Raw genomic sequence first — 17,311 nt, 5'->3', positions numbered from 1 at the left:
GGAATGGGATCTCGGACAGCCCAGCAGAGGCAGGTTCGCCAGCCGATGACAGTGCATGATGCAGCCGGAGAGCCACCTTGAAATGGAAGCCTTGGACAAGGCCTTCTCCTGGTTCACCGGACCAAAGTTCACAATCAATTGAGAAGTCTTCCGAAAACTTTGTGCGCGTTACGTAGAACTTCAATGCACAAGCAATGTCCAGCGAATGCAAGGCCCCATCTGCCTGCAAAAAAGGCTTCGGGAAGAAAACGAGCAACAGCTAAGGTTCGTTGAGGTGGAATCCCCACGGAACCTTCAGCATGCAGGAGGGGTGTGCCCACAGTACCACCCTCGATTCGTGGAACGTCAGATATGGTTTCTTGCAGGATAGGGCTTGGATCTCACCCACATGTCTGGCAGAAGTGATGGCCACCAGATAAGCCGTTTTCCACAAGAGAAACTTGAGTGGGGCTTGATGCATAGGTTTGAAAGGAGTCCCCATGAGCCCACGTTGATTTCCAATGCCGGGGCGGAGCCTTAAACAGCGGGAAAGATTGGAAAAGCCCCCTGAGAAACTCCTTGACAAGTCTGTGGGACCACAGCGAGGAGCTACCTGGGAATCTGGTGTAGCGTGAGATAGCTGCCAGGTGTACCTTGATTGTAGCGTGAGCCAGACCAGCTTTTGCCAAGGACAGCAAGTATGGAAGAATCTGGAGCCGTGAACCTCAGAGAGGTAAATTTCTGCATCCGGCACCACGTAGCAAAACGGTTCCACTTATGGTGGTAGCACTTTAGAGTCGACAACACCCTAGCTTTAGCGAGAACTTCCCTGCAATCCGCTGGCAACTCATAACCTCCAAACTCTAAGGCTGCAGGAGTATGCACCCGGGCTCAGCGATCCTAGGCTGTGATGAAGGATTGCGCCTTCCTCTCTGGTAAGCAGATCCAGAAGTACCGGCAACTTGACTGGAGACAACGCCAACAGGCTGAGCAGGTCTGATACCAAATCTGCTTCGGCCACGCTGGGGCGGAGTATCATCTTGCATCAACACTGTCCGAGTGTTAATGACATGTAACATCAAGAGGAAACGGGGCGGAAAGTGTACAGAAAAAGACCTCACAGGACGGAGAATGCATCCACCAAGCTCCTCAGTTGGTGGAATCAGGCATTTGGAGTTCGCCCCGTGGCAAAAAGCTCGATCAGGGGTCTGCCCCATTTGACGAATAGGCGGGCCATCTGATACTGGCCAAGTACCCACTTATGGCAGGATCGTAGCTCTCTGCTGAGAAAGTCTGCAATGGTGTTATTGACGCCCGCCAGGTGGAGAGGGATGAGGAAAATCCCCTGTCCGATGCCCCAGTGCCACAAGACTAGAGCTTCCTTGGAAGCACTGGGGATAGAGTGTCCCCTTGCTTCCCGGTGTTGAAAATGGTGGCAGTGTTTTCCGTGAAGATCCTCATCACCTTGTCCTTCAGAGACCTTAGGAACAACTTGAGGGCCCAGAACACTGCCTGCAGCTCCAGGATGTTGATGTGCAGGTCATTCTCCCCTGGAAGCCGCAGACATCCAGTGTGAGCCCCCCCCAACTTTCCAGCAAGGCATCTGTGGGGACTGTCTCCTGGTATGGCAGGGTGTGAAAACTCGTCCCCTGGGCCATGTGGGAGAGCATCCCCCACGACCATCGCCCACCAGAACTCCTCGTTCACAGGGATCTCCGCCGCAAAACTCCCGGACACATGTATCCAACGTGCATCCAAGAATTCCTGTAGGGGTTGTATCTGCAACCTGCATAGACGGACAAGTTAGATGCAGGAAGACATCATGCCCAGCAAGGATTTGATGGCCTGCGCCGTGGCCGCCTTCGCTGACGACAGTCATTGCAACTTCCCCTGAATGGCTGCTAGCCTCTCCTCCAAGGGCGACGTCAGACAAGTCACTGCTGAGGAACCGTGCATTCTGCGATGGCGTCAAGCAGGACTTCGGATAGTTTATGGAGAATCCCACCACCGTCAGAAGTTGGACGGTCTTTGTGTGCTCGTCGGCCAGATCTCGAGAGCGGGCACGTATCAGCCAATCGTCAGGGTATGGATATACATGTATGCCCTGCAGACGCAGATGAGCCGGCACCAGGGCCTCTAGGTCCAACGATGTCAAAAAATCCCCTTCCTCCAGTTGGCCGACCATGTGCTGCAATATGACCCCCATGAATGTTTGGGACTTCAGGTACTTGTTCAGACGGTGCAGGTCCAGGATGGGTCCCCCAACCCCCTGTCTTCTTTCTTACCAGAAAGAATCTGGAATAGACTACGGAATGCTCAAGTCGTTGGGGAACACAACATGGCTCATACTTCCAGGAGCCGAGTGATTTGGAGCTCCTGATGGGGAACCGGTGGAATATGTGGGCACCTGCATTGGAACTCCAATGTGTCCCCCCCTGGGCAAGAGCATCTAGCACCCATCTTTCAGTGGTGATCTTCCTCCACTCGCAGACAAACCTAGTCAGATGGCCTCCCACTGGTGTGCACGAGTGGGGGACCGATGTCCTGGCCGGTTCAGGCTTGCATGGGTGCCAGCGCTCTTCCCTGTGGGGCGACAGCGATGCTGACCTCCACTACCGTAGACCTGGGAGCAACCAATGAAGGCTTCCATCAGGGAGGTGGTCTGGATGATTTGGAGAATCCCTTGGATGATCTGCTCGATTTACCCTTGAGTGAAAAGACGAGCAATGCTGTTGAAGAGTGCCAAAGGAATGTGCCGTCTACGTATTTTATAGCTTGAAGGGATTAGTCGACCACCTTTCCGAACAGATTTTCTCAGTCATAGGGCCTGTCCAGCATTTTCGCATGACCGTCCCGACGAAATTGTGTAGCCTTCAACTATCCCTGCCAAAGGTAGGCTCAGTTTCCGATCTGCCGCAAACCCGTGTTGGCGATGTCCACTGCCACCGTAATGGCATGGTCAGACGCCACCTCCCCTTCCTGAAAGAGGGCGAGTGCTTCCACCTTGTTGTCGGGGAGGAATTCCAGGATCGGACCCAGCTTGTACCAAAGCTCCTGGTCATATCAGGCCAAGATAGCCAGAGTATTAGCCGCCTAGAACGTGGATACCGCCATTTAATGGACTCTTACCCATGGTGTCCATCTTCTTCCCATCGCTGTCCAGGGGAACTGATGATTAAGCCGAGTTAGCTGAACGTTTCCTTGCGGCAGCCGACACTACGGAGTACGTTGGCAGTTGAGACCTCAAGCACTTGGGCACGGAGTCTGGCACCCTATATTTCTTCTCCAACCTGTCCCCCTTGGTTGGAGCTGTGCATGGGTTCTTCGTGAGGGCTAGGCCTTCCTCCCAAATGTCATCCAGAAAGGGCACAGCCATGATAGTCTTCCTCTTGGACTCTTGCCGCTGATACAAGGAGCCCTCTTTCCTGGTTTCCTCAGGCACCAGATGGAACAGCTTGGAGGCCCTGGAGATCAAGTGGCCTGATCCCACCTCATCTAGGGAGTCTATGGGGGGCGTCCAGGTGTGAAGATTCATCGTATGCCGGGACAAATTCCTCATCTTCGATTCCCATGTCCGTGTGCATATCCGGGTCCGCTAGTGGTGCCGGGGCATGACGTGGTAGAGGCGGATGTGGAGCCTGATGGCAGGCTGGCTACGGAGGCAGGCGGCAATAGTAATCGCGGCCTATCCAACCTGGGACGCGCATTAGCAGCAAACCCTATGGAATCAACTTGCAGTTTTTGGCCAGATCATGAACCTCACGGATGGTGCGACCTCAAAGAAGGAACAAGTTACTTACCTGTAACTGTTGTTCTCCAGCATGGGTCTGGCATGGATTCACATGCTCATGAATATTCCCCGTCGTCAGGCTGGGAATCCTCGGTAAAGAAAAAAACAGTATCAGTTTCGTTTCTGATCTGTCTTTCGTAGTAATAACCAATCACTGGTCTCTGCGTCATACTGACCACAGCCAATGACTGCCCTCCACCTAAGCACCGCCTCTGGCAGCCATCTTCAGATTTGGAAGCACGTGAAGTGGCAGTATGACCAAGTGAAGAGCCGCAGAGGGGTAGGTGGGAGGGTTCGCATGTGAATCCATGCCAGACCCATGCTGGAGAACAACAGTTACAGGTAAGTAACTTGTTCCTTCTCCAGCATGGGGTCTGGCATGGATTCACATGCTCATGAATAAAGAATACATAGCAGTACACACATGCACAACCACGGGAGGTGGCAAAGGCTCAACATTAAGCATTACATCAAACTCAACATTAAGCATCTTACCTCCTCACCAGGCTCACCTCAGGCGAACAGGTTGCGCAGCACTGCTTGGCCGACCCTGGACTCCTCCCTGGAATCCCGATCGACGCAGTAGAATTTCGTGAAGGTGTGCGTCGACCTCCACGTAGCAGCCCTGCATATGTCCAGCAGGGGCACACCAGAAAGGAACGCCGTGGTAGCTGCGATCGCTCTGGTGGAATGGGCTCTCGGACGGCCAGGCAGCCGTCGGTTTGCCAACCGATGACAGTACATGATACAGCCGGAGAGCCATCTGGAAATGGAAGCCTTCGAGAGAGCCTTCCCCTGATTGACAGGTCCAAAATTCACAAAGAGTTGTGACGTCTTCCGAAAACACTTTGTGCGGTCCACGTAGAACTTCAGCGCTCTAGCCACATCCAGCGAGTGCAAAGTCCTCTCAGCCGGCGACGAAGGCGACGGGAAGAACACAGGCAACACCAAGGGTTCGTTGAGATGGAAGTCCGACGGTACCTTGGGCATGAAGGAGGGGTGCGTCCTGAGCACTACCCTCGTGTCGTGAAAAGTCAAGTACGGGGCCTTGCAGGAAAGGGCCTGGATCTCTCCCACCCGTCGTGCGGAGGTGATGGCCACAAGAAACGCTGTTTTCCATGACAGAAACTTCAACGGGGCCGAGTGCAGAGGCTCGAACGGAGGTCCCATGAGCTTGGTCAGCACCACGTTGAGCTCCCACGCCGGGGCCGGCGCCTTCACCGGCGGGAACGATCTGAACAGTCCCTTCATGAACTCTTTCACCAGACGATGAGACCACAAGGACGTCCGGCCCGTGGTTCTGGTGTATCGGGAGATCGCAGCAAGATGAATCTTGATGGACGCGTGTGCCAGTCCAGCTTTGGCCAGTGTCAGCAGGTACGGCAGTACCTGGGGAGCCGTAATCCGTAGAGGGTTAATCTTCTGTGCGTGGCACCAGATAGAGAACCTCTTCCATTTGTGTCCGTAGCATTTAAGAGTCGAGGACGCCCTGGCCTTTGCAAGAACCTCTCTGCAGTCGGCCGGTATGTCGTATCCTCCAAACTCTAGCGCTGCAGGAGCCAGGCCTGCAAGTTCAGCGATTTCGGGTCGTGGTGGAGGATGGCGCCTCCTTCCCTGGAGAGTAGATCCGCGTCCACCGGCAGCTTGATTGGCGGGGACGCTGACAAGTCCAGAAGGTCCGGGAACCATATCTGCCTCGGCCACGCAGGTGCGACGAGGATCATCCTGCACCGTGACCTCTTGAGCTGGTTGACGAGCCGGATTAGCAGTGGCAAAGGAGGGAACGCGTAGAGGAACAGGCCCTCCCAGGGGAACGAGAAAGCATCACCCATGCTCCTCGCCTGGGGAAACCTGCTGGCGAACCTCTGGCACTTGGAGTTCGTCGCCGTCGCGAACAGGTCGATCTGGGGTGTGCCCCACCGTCGGAAGAGGCGATCCACTAGATCCTGCCGTAGTTCCCACTCATGGCACGAGCGCAGCTTCCTGGCCGCCGCGGAGACGACGGAGTCCGGGGTAGGCTGCGCCCAGAGGCACAGGGGGGCCGCGTCCGGGACCCGGTACTTCTTCTCGTACCGGTCTCTTCTAGCTGGCGTCGTGGAAGGGTTCTTGAGGAGGGCGAGGCCCTCATCCCAAATGTCGTCCAGTAGAGGCACCGCGAGGACCGTCTTCCTCTTGGCCTCTCGCCGTTGATAAAGGAATCCTTCCTTTTTCTTCTCCTCAGGGCAGAGTTGGAAAAGCTTGGATGCCCTGGCGATCATGGAGTGGAACGATCCAATCTCGTCGGGCGGAGAAGCCCTGGTGGGAGTTGACGACGGCAGATCCTCGTCGTATACCTCGTCGTCCGTACCCGTCGCTGCCGTGTCAGTCCCCGTATCATCCCCTCGGGTGGACGGGGAGGAGGGCTGGACGGGTCGCGACGGCTTAAAAGGAGGTGGAGGGTGAATCCTCCTTTTCTTGGGCGGGGGAACACCCGAAGGTCCCGGTTCAGGATCCCCCGACGGGAGAGGTTCCTCCGTCGGCAACGGTAGTCTCGTCCTTATCTCTGAGCATAAGGACTGTATAGCCAACAAAATAGCCGCCGAGTTGTCTTGCGGCGCTGGCAGAGGGGAATCCGACGGGCGATCAGGGGCCCCGTCGGCACCCTCGACGATGTCGTCACCTGCGTCGGGATCCATCCCGACGGGCCGGTCTTCATCCACGCCAAGGCCGTGGCTTAAGACCTCGATCAGCTCTTCCTCCGAGGTTGGAGCCGAATCTACGACGACGCCCTGCCCCCCTTTTCCTTCCCCGCCGGGGATTTCACGGGGGTCCCATCGATGGGCACAAAAGAGGACTCCCTCCGAGGTGGCAGGGAGACTCTGAGCCCCGAGATCGCCACCACTGGTGTAGCCTCCACAGGCTGAGCCAGGGCCGCCGCGACCGTATCGATAGAGGGCTTGGCCGGATGGATTAAGGCCTTCACCACCTTAGGTGCGCTCACCGCCTTATCCTTGAGGGGGTGGGGACACTGCCTCGCTCCCCCTCCGATGGGGCCTTCGAGCTTGACCGGGGCCTCTCCAGGAGCCTCGCCGGGTGCTCGCCCTTCCTCTTACCCGGCCCAGAGCGTTGGCTCGTGGCTGAAGGTGCCGGGGAGGGTGCGCCCTGTCTGGCGCCCGTAGAGCCCGACCGTTCGGCGCTCCCGGTGCCAGCGGACTCGCGGTGCTTGGCCTTATGTTGGACCCCCGTCGCCGGGGCGTCCTCAAAGGTCTTAGAAGACCGCTCGGATTTCTTCCTCTTCTTCTCGCCTGACGGACTCTTCCCTTCCAGCCAGTTGGCGAGGCGTTGATGGCGGTCCTTCATGGTCCGCTCCGACATATTGCCGCAAAACGCAGTCCTTCTCCACGTGCGTCTTGTCCTCATGTAAGCAGGAGAGACAAAAGCAGTGTTCGTCCTCCTTAAAGACGTTCTGCAGCCGGCATCCAGGGCAGACCCTGAACAGCTTTCCGGGCGTCGAGCTTCCCTTCTCCAGGGCCATGTCCGGGCCTGAGAAGCTTCTGGAGTCCTCCAAAAACGTAGCTCGACGAAATCTTCACCCTTGAGGGGCGCAGACGAATCCGACACGGGTCCCCGTTGATCGGATGGAGAGTCGGTGGAGCTTGAGGCTCTTTTGACTGAAAAAAAAACGAAGTTTTTGAGAAAAAACTTGAAAAAAATAGCACCAACGCTCGAGAGCAATAGCACGAGGATCCCAACACATGAACGTGCGGTAAAAATCTGAAGATGGCTGCCAGAGGCGGTGCTTAGGTGGAGGGCAGTCATTGGCTGTGGTCAGTATGACGCAGAGACCAGTGATTGGTTATTACTACGAAAGACAGATCAGAAACGAAACTGATACTGGTTTTTTCTTTACCGAGGATTCCCAGCCTGACGACGGGGAATATTCATGAGCATGTGAATCCATGCCAGACCCCATGCTGGAGAACTTGTGATCTTTTCCCAGAAGGAGACCGCTATTCGCTACGGTCGGTCCTGGGTGAGGCATGACCCTGCTCCGAGCACGGGGCAGATCAACAAGTTACTCTCTTACCTGGTAACGTTCTTTCGATGGGATGGTCCGACAATATATTCCATATCTATGACAGTAATCACCACAGCTGTGCTGCTTCAGAAAATCCTTTGGCGTCTGCGTCAATGACATCGATACTGTCCTCGAGGGCCTCCGTCGAGCCAACGTCACTGGATGTTATAAGTAGGACGCACGACGCCCATAGCCTCAGTTGCAGTTTTTTCCCCAGAACGTGTGGCACCAAACCACTGCCAGTATGACCACAGAAAGACTTGCGGAAACATAAGATAATTCGGTAGCAGGGCAGGTAGGGAGGGAGCGATCTGGAATACGTCGGACCATCCCATCGAAAGAAAGTTACCAGGTAAGAGTATCACTTGTTCGAGGGGATTGGGTCCTCCGACGTAGTCCATATCTATGACAGACTCCCAAAGCTGTACCAACGTATGGAGGAGGGAAAAAGAATTTAGAATATAGAAATTTAGAATGTCCAATCAAATTGCAGAGTAAAGGACCGCCTTACCAAAGGCCAGATCCTGCCCATGGAGAAAATCTAGGGAGTAGTGTCGTACAAAAGTATGGACCGAAGCCCAAGTGGCTGCATCACAGATGTTACGAATAGGAACACCCCTCTGCAGGGCAGTAGAGGCAGCCATACCCCTAGTAGAATGGGCCCGTAAGCCCACCGGAGGGTCCTTACCCGCCAAGCGATAAACATTCAGAAATTGCCAAGATAATCCATCTAGACAAAGTCTGCTTAGTAACAGCTTGTCCAAAACGCCTTCCAGCGTAACCAATAAAGAGCTGATCGTCCGCTCTCACCCAGGACATGCGAGAAATGTAGAAACCTAAAGTTCTCCTAGAATCCAACCTATGGAGCCTCTCCTCTTCCTTACCAGGATGTGGAGGAGGATAAAATGCCGGAAGAATAACCTTCTGGCTTAAATGAAATTCCGACACCACCTTCGGAAGAAAGGAAGGACGAACTCTAAGGACAACTCTGTCCTTATAAAGCACAGTGAAGGGTGGCTTAACTGAAAGCAGTGACTGCAATTAAAAAACACAGTTTTAAGGGTTAACAGCCTCAAAAGGACAAGAATGTAAAGGATCAAAAGGAGCACCCATAAGGAATTTCAGAACAAGGTTCAAATCCCAACCAGGCACCTGGAAAGGTGACGGCGGAAACACATTAGTAAGTCCTTTGAGAAACTGAGAAATTAAAGGAATTTTGAAATAAGAACACTCCTCAGACGAGCGCTTAAATCTAGACAGCGCCACCAGGTAACCTTTGAACAGTACCCACTTGCAGGCCCCTGTGGGCCAACGAAAGCAAAAAAGACATAACCACAGGAATGTCACATGAAAAAGGATCCACATTCTTAACCCTGCACCAGTCGCAGAACTTTCTCCAACGGCAACAGTACAGGGACTTTGTTGCCAGCCGTCTGGCCGAAAGCAACACCTCCATCATGTCGTCAGGGAGGTCCAAATCCTTATACCTCAACCTTTCAGAAGCCAAGCGTGAAGGCTGAGGGATCCGACCTCCGGATGGAAAACCTGACCCCCCCTCCCCTGAGAGCAGGTCGTCTAGGTAGGGAAGACGACTTAGAGAGCAGATGGACAAGTCGAGACGGTCCGGGTACCACGTCATCTGAGCCCAAGCAAGAGCAATGAGGATCGTACGGGAACCTAACCTCCATAACCTCCGCAGCACTTGCGGGATGACGGGGACTGGAGGAAACGCGTACAGCAGTGGGAAGGACCACTCCACCACAAACGAGTCTCCTAAGGCTCCTTTTGGAGGAAATTCCCGCGAGCAGAACCTTTCGCACTTCCAGTTGACACTGGAGGCGAAGAGATCCACTTGAGGGGTCCCCCAAAGGGCGAAGATCTCCAGGATAATCTCCTGAGCCAGCTCCCACTCGTGAGAGATTGTGCTCTGCCTGCTCAGAGCGTCCGCCGTCTCGTTTTCGTCTCAGGCCAGATGAGCTGCCGAGATCCAAACTTCCTTCTGGATGGCCCAGAACCAGAGCTGCATCGCCTCCCTGCACAGGGGAAGTGACCCTGCCCCCCCTCCTTTTTATTGAGGTAGTGCATGGCCACTGTGTTGTCCGTCAGAATCAGGACATTCTTTCCTCGCACAGTCGGCAGAAAAGCCTTCAGGGCAAGCCTGATGGACCTCAGCTCCAACAGATTGATATGGAGTCTGGACTTCGACGGAGACCGACCGCTGACTGTCAACTTGTTGGCATGAGCTTCCCATCCCGTGAGGGATGCGTCCGTCACGATCGTCACCTCCGGCCAGGGTAGCCAAAATGGAGCCCCCTTCATCAGATTGTCTTCGACGGCCCACCACAGAAGGTCCTGGGTGACCGAGGACGGCACCTGAACAGGGTCCGACATCCTGCCGGAGGACTGCGACCACTGCATCTTGAGGGTCCACTGCAGTGATCTCATCCGCAAACTGGCCTCCAGCACCAGAAGAATGCAGGATGCCATGAGGCCGAGCAACCTCAAGAACTTGAATGCCGGGAGACACTGGGCGTGTTGAAACTTGTGCACCATCTGCTGAATGTGATGAGCCCTCACCTGGGGAGGAAAACACTGCCCCAGGGATGTGTCAAGCACTGCTCCGTTGTACTGGAGCCGCTGGATTGGCATCAAATGGGCCTTCTTTAAGTTGAGGGAGAAGTCCAGCTTGTGAAGGGAGTGGCAGGTGACGGACAGATGATCCAGGACTTGCTCAGGAGAGTGCGCCCTGATCAACCAATCATCCAGGTAGGGGTAGACATGAATCCCCCTTTCCTGAGATATGCTGCCACCACCACCATGAGCTTGGTGAAGACCCTCGGGGCGGAGGTCAATCTGAACGGCAGGACCCGAAACTGAAAGTGCGAATCGCCAACCTCAGGTACTTCTTGTGCTTTGGATGGATCGGCACATGAAAATAAGCATCCTTGAGGTCGAGAGACACCAACCAGTCCTGAAGTTGAAGGGCCTGGAGGACTTGAGAAAGAGTAACCATCTTGAACTTGTCCTTCCTGAGAAGCTTGTTCAAACAGCGCAAGTCCATTGTGGGTCTCAATCCCCCGCCTTTCTTGGAAATCAAAACATAAGGGGAATACCATCCCTTGTTCCTCTCCGCTACAGGCACCAGTTCTATGGCGCCTTTCTCCAGCAAGGATTTAATTTCCTGCGCAAGGAGCAGATCCGGACTCTTCAAAAAGATTCCCTGGTGGATTGTCAGGAGGCCTCTGCCGGAAAGGAAGACAGTAGCGGTGGGCTATGATCTCCAGAACCCACACATCTGAAGTAATGGCACGCCACTGTACAAGATGCTGCGCCAGCCATCCCCAACCAGCGAACCATAGGACACGGCCTCATGACTGAGCTGAAACGGCTGTGGCAGTGCCTGAGGGCAAAGAGGCAACTGCCCAAGCGGCCTTGGCACCTCGAGTACCCTGTTTTCCACCTTTGCTAAAGGACGAGTAATATCGAAAGGAACCTCCCCTCCATTGCTGTCCCCTTGGACAAAAAGGTGGAGGTTGGCGAACTGCAGCGCTCAATGACTTTGCTGCAGCTTTAGAGGTCTGCAACCTCTCAAGGCTCTTGTCAGCCTTGCTGCCAAAAAGATGTTCACCATCAAAGGGCATGTTGAGGAGCCGGCTTTGCACATCACGAGCAAACCCCGACTTCCGCAACCACACAAACCTGCGCATTACGGTGGTCGCTGCCATGGACCAGCTGCTAACACAATATGCCATGTCCAGACCCGACTGAACAGACACACAGCATCCTTGCCATCCGGTATGATAGCAAGAAAACCATACTGTTCCTCCCCTTCAGGAATATGTTCAGCCGCCAATGACATACAGTTCCACAGAGTGTGCGTGAAACGTGACCAGGCACACACAGAGTTGGCTGCCTGTAAAGCCATAACCCCTGAAGAAAACACTTTCTTCGCCCAGCCATCAAAATGCTGGTCGTCCCTATCAGGAGGGATGGTAGGGTACGACGCCTGCTTTGCTGGTGCCGTGGCCGCCTGCACCACCAAACTCTCCGGAGTGGGGTGCGTGGTCAAGTAGCAGGGGTCACTACTGGCTGGATGGTATTTTCATGGCAAAGACTTGCTCACTGCCGGGAGACTCTCCGGAGCAGTCCAAGCTGCAGCCACCCTTCTTTGCAAAGCCATATGAAAAGGCAGTACCAGGTCAGTTGGAGGACCTTCATCGAGGATGTACGTCAGGTCATCCTGCAGAAAATCCACAGGTGGCGCAGACCACACCAAGTAATCCGTGACCCTCGACATAAGGCACCGGTATGAGGACTCGGCATGGGTGCCAGGCTCAGGCCGACAGAACTCCACCTCCGGAGAGGTGTCCAGATCAATGGCGTCATGCAGTGACTGACGCAGGTCTTCAATCTGGCTGTGACCAGACAAAATCTCGTCAGGCACCAAACCTTCCTCAGATCCCTCATCTCCCTCAAATAAAATCCAGTGGTCAGAAAGAGGGCACAGAAAAAGGGACAAAGACATTCTTAGCCTTGGCCAGAGCCTTTCTGGGGGTTCCACCGTGCCACGCAGTACCTGACAAAGCAGCCTCGAAAGGTGTGGAGGGAATCGGCATCGACAGGCCTCTAGGGCGGAGCCTCGAGAGAATCCCTCGACGACTTCGGCGCCACAGGCGTCGATGTCTTCCTCGAAGACTTCACAGGCTCACACAGTCTCAAAGTCTTGAGGACGTCGAGGACCGGGACTTGGAACGGGCATGTCTAGAGCGACCATACTGGTCCGACCGGGACCTCGAAGGCGCCCGGTGGTCACGACGACCGCTCGAGCCCGAAGGCGTATGAGTGGTATCTCTAGCACGGTCACGGCCGGCGTCTTTCGACGGCGCGGACGGACCAGAGCCCTGCGATTGAAAAATCGTCATCTCCTTTCGGAAGGAATTCCAGTCCTCAGGAGTGGAATGCTTGTTGGGTCAAGCAACCCGCTGATGGGCGGAGTCCTCGGACGGGGAAGGAAGGCGACCTGCGACGACGCTTCCATGAGTGCCTGGAAGAGGCATAGGAAAGGCGAGATCGACTCCTGGACCGAGACCCCCCGGACTCACAACAACGATGCAGAGAGTCGCCCCTCGAATCGTCCGTCGAAAGTCCAGTGAATCGCAACTTCCGGGGCTTGGCCACCTTACCCACCGACATCATCTTCTTACGGTCCCGCAAGGCCTTTGATGTAAGCGACTAGCAGTCGACAGTCATCCGTATTGTGGTCCTCCCCGAGGCACCAGAGGCAAGTGTCGTGCGTGTCCGTCAATGACATCTTGGACCCGCGCACCCGACACTTCTTAAAACCCGACCGGGGGGTGGAAGAAGCCGAAGACATTTCAATACACAAACAAACAGGTTCGAAGAACCAAAAGAACAGGATTCAGTAAAACCTAGACGAGATCCCGGGACCGACACACGTTCGCGGAAAAAACTGAACCGAGGCTACGGGCGTCCTGCGTCCTACTTCTAACATGCAGTGACGTCGGCTCGACCGAGGCCCTCGAGGACTGCATATCGACATTGACGCAGGCAGATTTTCCGAAGCAGCACAGATGTGGTGATTACTGTCCTAGATATGGAATACATCGGAGGACCCAATCCCCTCGAAACCTTGTTCGAATTGAGCCATGCCGCCAGCCTGTTATGCCCGTCTTTCATAATCTACTTCGAGAAGCCCAGGCATATCTCACACCCCACCTTGTCATGGTCCTGGTGTAGGCAGTAAAGAAATTGTAGATGTTTGTCTTCCATGAAGACGTTCCGAAGCCTGCATTTGGTGCAGGGCCTGAAGAGGGTCCTTCCCTCCTTTTTCCCCCATGAGTCATGGCCAGAGTGCGCAAAGTGGCCCAAAGCAGCCTTCCAGAAACAGACGAAACTTCACCCTTGAGGGGTGCAAAAATTCACTGACAACTGGTCCCTGTTGCCAGCCAATAAGGAACGAGCACATGGGCTCTGGTGGAAAATCAAACCTTTCCGTGAAAGAAAATGGAAAGAAAATGTACAAATAGCTCGGAGAGAAACTCGAGGACTTCCAACACTGAAGCACGCAGTAACAATCTGAAGATGGCTGCGAGAGGCAGGGCTTAGGGAGAGGACCGTCATTGGATGGGGGCAGTATGACCCAGAGGGCAGTGATTGGTTTAGAAGAGAACTACAGTTTTTAAGTGAAAGTGAAACCTTTTACCGGAGATTCCGAGCGGACGACAGGAAATATTCATGAGCGAAGCGGCTGGCTCTAGATGTGGATGTGGCAGCTTGTACCACTAAACTTTCTCGCGTTTCATGCTTTGAGAGAAAGCCAGCGATTCATCAACAGCTGGGTTAGTGGCAGGAGTCTCCCAGTTTGCCATCATTCGCCTCTGCAATGCAGAATGGAAGGGTAAAATGGGATCCCCTTGTGGACCCGTGTCCAATATATCAGTCATGTCATCCTGCTGATATACTGTAGCAGGTCTCCCCCACCCCAAGGTATTCTGTCATCCTATTCATTAGCTGTCTATACGATGCTTCAGCATGTTAAGCTGGGTCAAGAGTAGCAAAATCTACTTCAGGGGAGGTGTATAGACCATTTATACTATTCAAGTCGTTATATATATTCTCCATTCTGGATTCTTCAGACACCAGAGCATATGGAACACTTGATGTCCCATATTCTAAGCCAAATGGTGGTGTGCCCTGATCTGAACGCTCTACCTCCACAGAAATTGAAGAGAGAATTACAGAAGTCTTTCTTGGGCAATGGCTTAAAGCGCCTTTCAATTCCCCTCAAAGACATTGATGGCTTTGACACCAAAGGCTTTAGCTTCGACGGATGGAACCAATTACTCAGTCGTCGAGGGAAGCAGTGTAGGCCTCTCCCTGACCAGAGTCCTTGAAAGCTCACGAGGGGGTTGGGGGAGGGGGGGCCCAGCTTTAACCTTCTTCGATGACTTCTCGGCCTTGGCAGACAAGAGTTGTGGACCTTAAACGGTTCTGCCTTCTGAAATATTTTCATCATCTGAAGACGAAAAGTCTCCCACTCAGTAAGGCTGAGAGGAGAATGACCCACCGGGGCACGGCACCTTACTGTTGGGAGAGGAATTGGAGGATGAAGACCGTGACGTGTGACACCTCTTAGATCTTTTTCGTGACAAAAAGGGTGATTGGACTCACTATAGGAGCACTTTTTTGAACACTTTCTCTCAGCCCTCCAACCTCACTTTTTGGAAGATCTTTTTGTCGAAGGTGGAGACTTGCGGGGGGGGGGACGGAGGGGCTAGACGGAGCAAGTTTCTTTTTCATTCAGTGCCTTTCCTGTCATCGACTGACATGAACCGGAATCTGTCATTTTGTGTTCGATCCACACACCGCAGAAGCAGACGCACTTTTTAAATCCAGTCTTAGGAGTCAACATTATCACAGAGTAATAGTCAAAGATCGACAAAAAACGCACTGTATCCGTAAAGAACTGCCAGCAGAAAAACACAACTGTAGTAACTGGCGCAGTGTATACTATACATACTGTAGGTAACAAGCTCGAGAGCGGACGGAGGCAGTCGAGGGACATTGAGTCGACGACGCATTGCTCTCTACCGAGAAAATTCTTTCCGAAGCACGGACACTGCAAGGAGATATCATAACCTGAGCAATACGTGGGAGGACACAATCCATTCAAATTGACTTATTTCATTTTAAATGTCACAGTAAGAACATGCCTTTACCGCGTCCGTGCCCTTCTGATCCTCCACAGGAATTAAGTGCGAGTAGTGGTAAGATTAAAGTCTTCTTTGGCGAGTCAGAGCTTCACTGTGACCTTCCAGAGTACAGGTTCAAAGATCCAGCTATAAACAAAGTGAGTGGGCAAGGCCGTCTGCTTTCATTCCCCCTTGGAATCCAGTGGGTTAAAACCACATTCAATCACACAATGAGCTAACTCCAACAGTGGAGTGGTTAGTCAATGTCCCACTATCTATCCAAGCACAACAATGCATTCTTCAACTGTCCCTCGCACAAATAAATCCACACTGTTCCAGAAAGGCATCAGCATGTGCCAGTCAGAATCGGTTTCTGGCCGACCACAGCCATTAGTCTTGGGACAAACATCCAGTGGCCAAAGATGGCCTCCTCCGCTCACGTACACAGAGGGACAGGGGATAAACATGTGACCACTTCAGCTCTGAAGCAACTACAACCTCCATTTTGATGAATGGGGAAGGGCTCAATATAGGCCCCAACCAGTTAAACTGGAGTCCAGACAGTGAATCATTTTATACGGGCGAAAACAATCAGCAGTCCAGCCACATGACTAAGCGAAGGTAGTCCTGGGTAGCCCTGCTATAGGAGTCATATGGACTTATAAGGAGGAGCTCAACACAGAGACACACGCAGGCTTTGGGTTAAGCCTGGCTAGGAGAAAAATAAATCACAAAAAGAGAAAAGACAGCAAAAATTACACTTGGTTAACACGTGGTATAAGTGTGTTTTCTGCTTAACAATGATACAATAGAAACAATTCCTTTCTTAAAAGATCTTTCATACTACACAAAAAGATGAGTAAAGACTAAAGCAACCAACAAGAACTTAAGCTTTTAGTGTGCAGAGGGGCACTGCCTTTTGGTTCTTTAAGTTGGACTAACAATATCACTGCAACCAACGAGAAGCCTTACCAACTGGTGAATGCTGTCGATGGCACGGTTGTACTTGTCACAGAGTCTCTGCATGCTCTCAAAGCTGAGGGAAAAGAATAGAAAGTCCTGTGAGAGACCAATAAAGGAAGGTGAATGTATTTGTTTCCCACATGTGCAGTACATGCTGGCAGAAGGGTTAAACACTGGACTGATCATCTCATAAAAACCCATTTAGTTGAAAATGGCTGAAGCCATGAAACCAAATCAGATACCTCAGTACTGATAAGTACCGCAGGAGATTGTGACAAACTTAGTAATCTGACCTAGTCAAGAGGGAATGGGAAATCCTCTCAGCCTATGGTGAGAGGCCTAAAGGGTGGAAGCCAGAGCCAGTCCTACCTTAGAGAGAAATGGTGGCAGTTAAGTGCCGCTGTTCGTGTCTTCTCCCCACGTGCCTGCGTTTAGATCGACAGTACTACTGTGAATCACCCTATACCTCAAACAAACAGCTTGCCAGTTTCCTTATTGACACTTCCAACAGCAACAAAAAGGAAAAGCCAGGACAGACTGCCTACTAGATTACAGCCCACCAGATCCTTCAGGCAGACTAATCCGGATCGTTCCGGATTAGTCTGCTAAGGAGGGGCTTAGCAACATTTATGTTGCATCTGGTTCCTTGTAACACCTCCCGGGCACGGAAATAGGGACAAGATTAGTTGAGAAAAGACCAGAAGGTGTAATAACTAGGCCTGGAGCAGAGCAGTAGAGGGGAGGGCAGAAAGTAGTAGGGGCGAGTAGCATGATCAGAGGATGGAGACATACTGTAGAGAAACTTATTGG

General features: G+C 53.0%; 1 protein-coding gene across 3 annotated transcripts in view; it reads right to left on the bottom strand.

Annotated features, from left to right (window-relative positions):
- The window catches only part of DOT1L (DOT1 like histone lysine methyltransferase), a 1,510,259-nt gene that overhangs the window by 1,380,967 nt on the left and 111,981 nt on the right, over window positions 1-17,311 (bottom strand). For all 3 annotated transcript variants that reach the window (XM_069649513.1, XM_069649515.1, XM_069649514.1), the window contains one exon: window positions 16,511-16,574. In XM_069649513.1, the coding sequence (XP_069505614.1) occupies window positions 16,511-16,574 (64 nt within the window). The remainder of the gene's footprint in view (window positions 1-16,510; window positions 16,575-17,311) is intronic.

This window comes from Ambystoma mexicanum, chromosome 1p (genome assembly GCF_040938575.1).
Source record: "Ambystoma mexicanum isolate Mex_15411 chromosome 1p, UKY_AmexF1_1, whole genome shotgun sequence".
NCBI classification, from domain to species: domain Eukaryota; kingdom Metazoa; phylum Chordata; class Amphibia; order Caudata; family Ambystomatidae; genus Ambystoma; species Ambystoma mexicanum.
Note: the sequence above shows the minus strand (reverse complement) of the source record. Positions and strands in the feature narration are given on the sequence as shown.